This window comes from Zingiber officinale, chromosome 5B, assembly GCF_018446385.1.
Source record: "Zingiber officinale cultivar Zhangliang chromosome 5B, Zo_v1.1, whole genome shotgun sequence".
NCBI classification, from domain to species: domain Eukaryota; kingdom Viridiplantae; phylum Streptophyta; class Magnoliopsida; order Zingiberales; family Zingiberaceae; genus Zingiber; species Zingiber officinale.
This window is the reverse complement of record NC_055995.1, coordinates 99,651,830-99,653,981: the sequence shown is the minus strand read 5'-3', so window position 1 is coordinate 99,653,981 and position 2,152 is coordinate 99,651,830. Positions and strand designations below refer to the sequence as shown.

The 2,152-nt window shown below is 52.4% G+C and overlaps 1 protein-coding gene across 1 annotated transcript; it reads left to right on the top strand.

Moving 5' to 3' along the window:
* The first annotated feature begins 206 nt into the window (after positions 1-206).
* On the top strand, positions 207-1,781 carry LOC121985165 (salt tolerance receptor-like cytoplasmic kinase 1). The gene is made up of 2 exons (XM_042538464.1): positions 207-735; positions 825-1,781. The coding sequence occupies exons 1-2, from the start codon at positions 261-263 to the stop codon at positions 1,505-1,507; spliced, it is 1,158 nt and encodes a 385-aa protein (XP_042394398.1). The 5' UTR covers positions 207-260; the 3' UTR covers positions 1,508-1,781.
* The last annotated feature ends 371 nt before the right edge of the window (positions 1,782-2,152 follow it).

Sequence of the window (2,152 nt, the reverse complement as noted above, 5' to 3'; positions counted from 1 at the left end):
GAATCTATACTCAACCCTGCACCATCCCTCTCCCATTAGTAGGCCACCACACAATACAATATAATACAATACTGATCCAACTTAGGCTGACTGGATGCCGTCCTCTTTATTCAGCATCAATCATTTTTCTTTTTTTTTTTATTGATGAATGAAACTGATACCTCCATATAAATTCTTGCCCCTCCGCCCTTTGCTCGCTAGCTCATCCTCCATTCCTACTATTCTTCATTCAATTCTCCTATTTGCCTCAGTAGCATGCAATGCATTTGGCCCTGCTTATAATCCTTCTACTTCTCGCCGCCGCCGCCGTCCTAACTATTTCTTTAGCTACGGTCGCGTACGTCAAGATGTTTCGAAGGTGCAAACCATTCAGCGGTTGCTGCTTTGGGGGCTCGGACGACTTCGAGATGGGTCCCGCCCGGGCCCGCGTCGCCGATGGTCCGGGAACTGAACCGGAGAAGGGGATTCCGGCTCCGAAGCAGGAGGCGGTTCCGAGGCGGATGGGGTGGGCCGAGGTGGAGTCGGCAACCGGGAAGTTCTCCCCCTCCGCGGTGGTCGGCGAAGGCGGATCCAGCACCGTCTACCTTGCACGCTTGCCGGATTCCTCCCTTGCCGCCCTCAAACTGCACCGCCCCTGCGAGCGCCTCCACCATGCCTTCCGCCTGGAGCTCGACCTCCTCCTCCGCCTCTGCCACCCCCACATCGTCCGGCTCCTCGGCTACTGCGACGACCGCGGTCCTTTATCTGCCCTAAATCGCCGTTTCCTATCGCTGATCTTTGGGCATCTTTCCTAATTCGAGGTTAATTTTGGATCCGCGTTGCAGAGGCAGAAGGGGCTTTGTTGTTCGAGTACGTACCGAACGGGAGCCTTCACGAGAAGCTCCATGGTGGCGGCGGGGAGGTGCTGCCGTGGGCGCGGCGGGTGGCGGTGGCGCACCAGGTGGCGCAGGCGCTGGACTACCTTCACGAGGGCTGCGACCCTCAGGTGGTGCACGGAGACGTGAAGGCCGCGAACGTGCTCCTCGACGGCCGGATGGAGGCGAAGCTGTGCGACTTCGGATCTGCGCGCGTCGGCTTCTCGGCGGCGGTGGCGCCGCCGCGACCCGGGCGGACCATGGTGGTGGGCTCGCCAGGGTACGTCGACCCGCACTACCTGCGGTCCGGGATGATCTCCAAGAAGAGCGACGTGTACAGCTTTGGGGTGCTGCTGCTGGAGCTGGTCACCGGCGGGGAGGCGTTCGACTCGGAGAGGGAGAGGCGGCTGACGGCGGACATGGCCCCCGTGCTGCGGGACGTGGAGAGACGGGCGGCGGAGGTGGTGGACCCCGGATTGGCCGGGGAGTATGATGCCGGAGAGGCGGCGGAGGTATTGGGGATGGCGGCGATGTGCCTGGGGTATAACCCTAGTCTCCGCCCTCCGATGTCGCACGTGGTGAGAATGCTGCGGGAGAAGAACGCGGCATCCATCGGGGCCGTCGGAGTAACAAAAACCAGTTGTAGTACTTAACTCGTCAGTTGGTTAGTAAGAATTTCTATAAAAAGTCTTTAACTCCGTTAGATTAGTAGGAGGGTAAGTGAGGAACCAAAAATATATTTTTATCTAAAATTGTATAAAAGTGGGTTTTGTTTAGAGATTAGTTATATCTAGTGTTGGATCATCGAAGTTTAGGGTTAGTCAAATTAGATTTAAATAATAATAATAATAATAAACTTGGGTTAGTGATGGGTTGCCATCAATGTGACTCCATCGAAAGCTTACATGAGCTCAGTGTTGCCGTCCAAACTGTTGAATACAGGACCAATTGATGGATAAACGCAAGGTATTTGGTTTTACTGTGTGTCCTTCTCTCCTTTCATTATTAAAATACTTAAACAGACTGATGAAACATTGGCACGGGATTCTCAATTTCTCATGCGTCTCTTTCCAAAAACTTAATTCGAGTAAAAAAAAAATCTAAATTTAAGCATCATAATTTCTTCGCTAAAAGCCATCCTTCTCGAAGGTACACTGACACTTTTTATCTGTTAGGCTATCTTTTTTATCATCCTTCTTACAAAGGCTAAAGGTCGATACATTGTATGGTGCATGGTTGTTTAATTTCTTCACAGATTTCTCTTAGTTCATAAATTCCTGTTCATGACGTTAATCTGA

Coding starts and splice junctions, on each gene's coding strand:
- LOC121985165 (XM_042538464.1), top strand. CDS start 261: ATGCATTTGGCCCTGCTTATAATCCTTCTACTTCTCGCCGCCGCCGCC. Junction 736..824: donor CGGCTACTGCGACGACCGCG/GTCCTTTATCTG, acceptor TCCGCGTTGCAG/AGGCAGAAGGGGCTTTGTTG.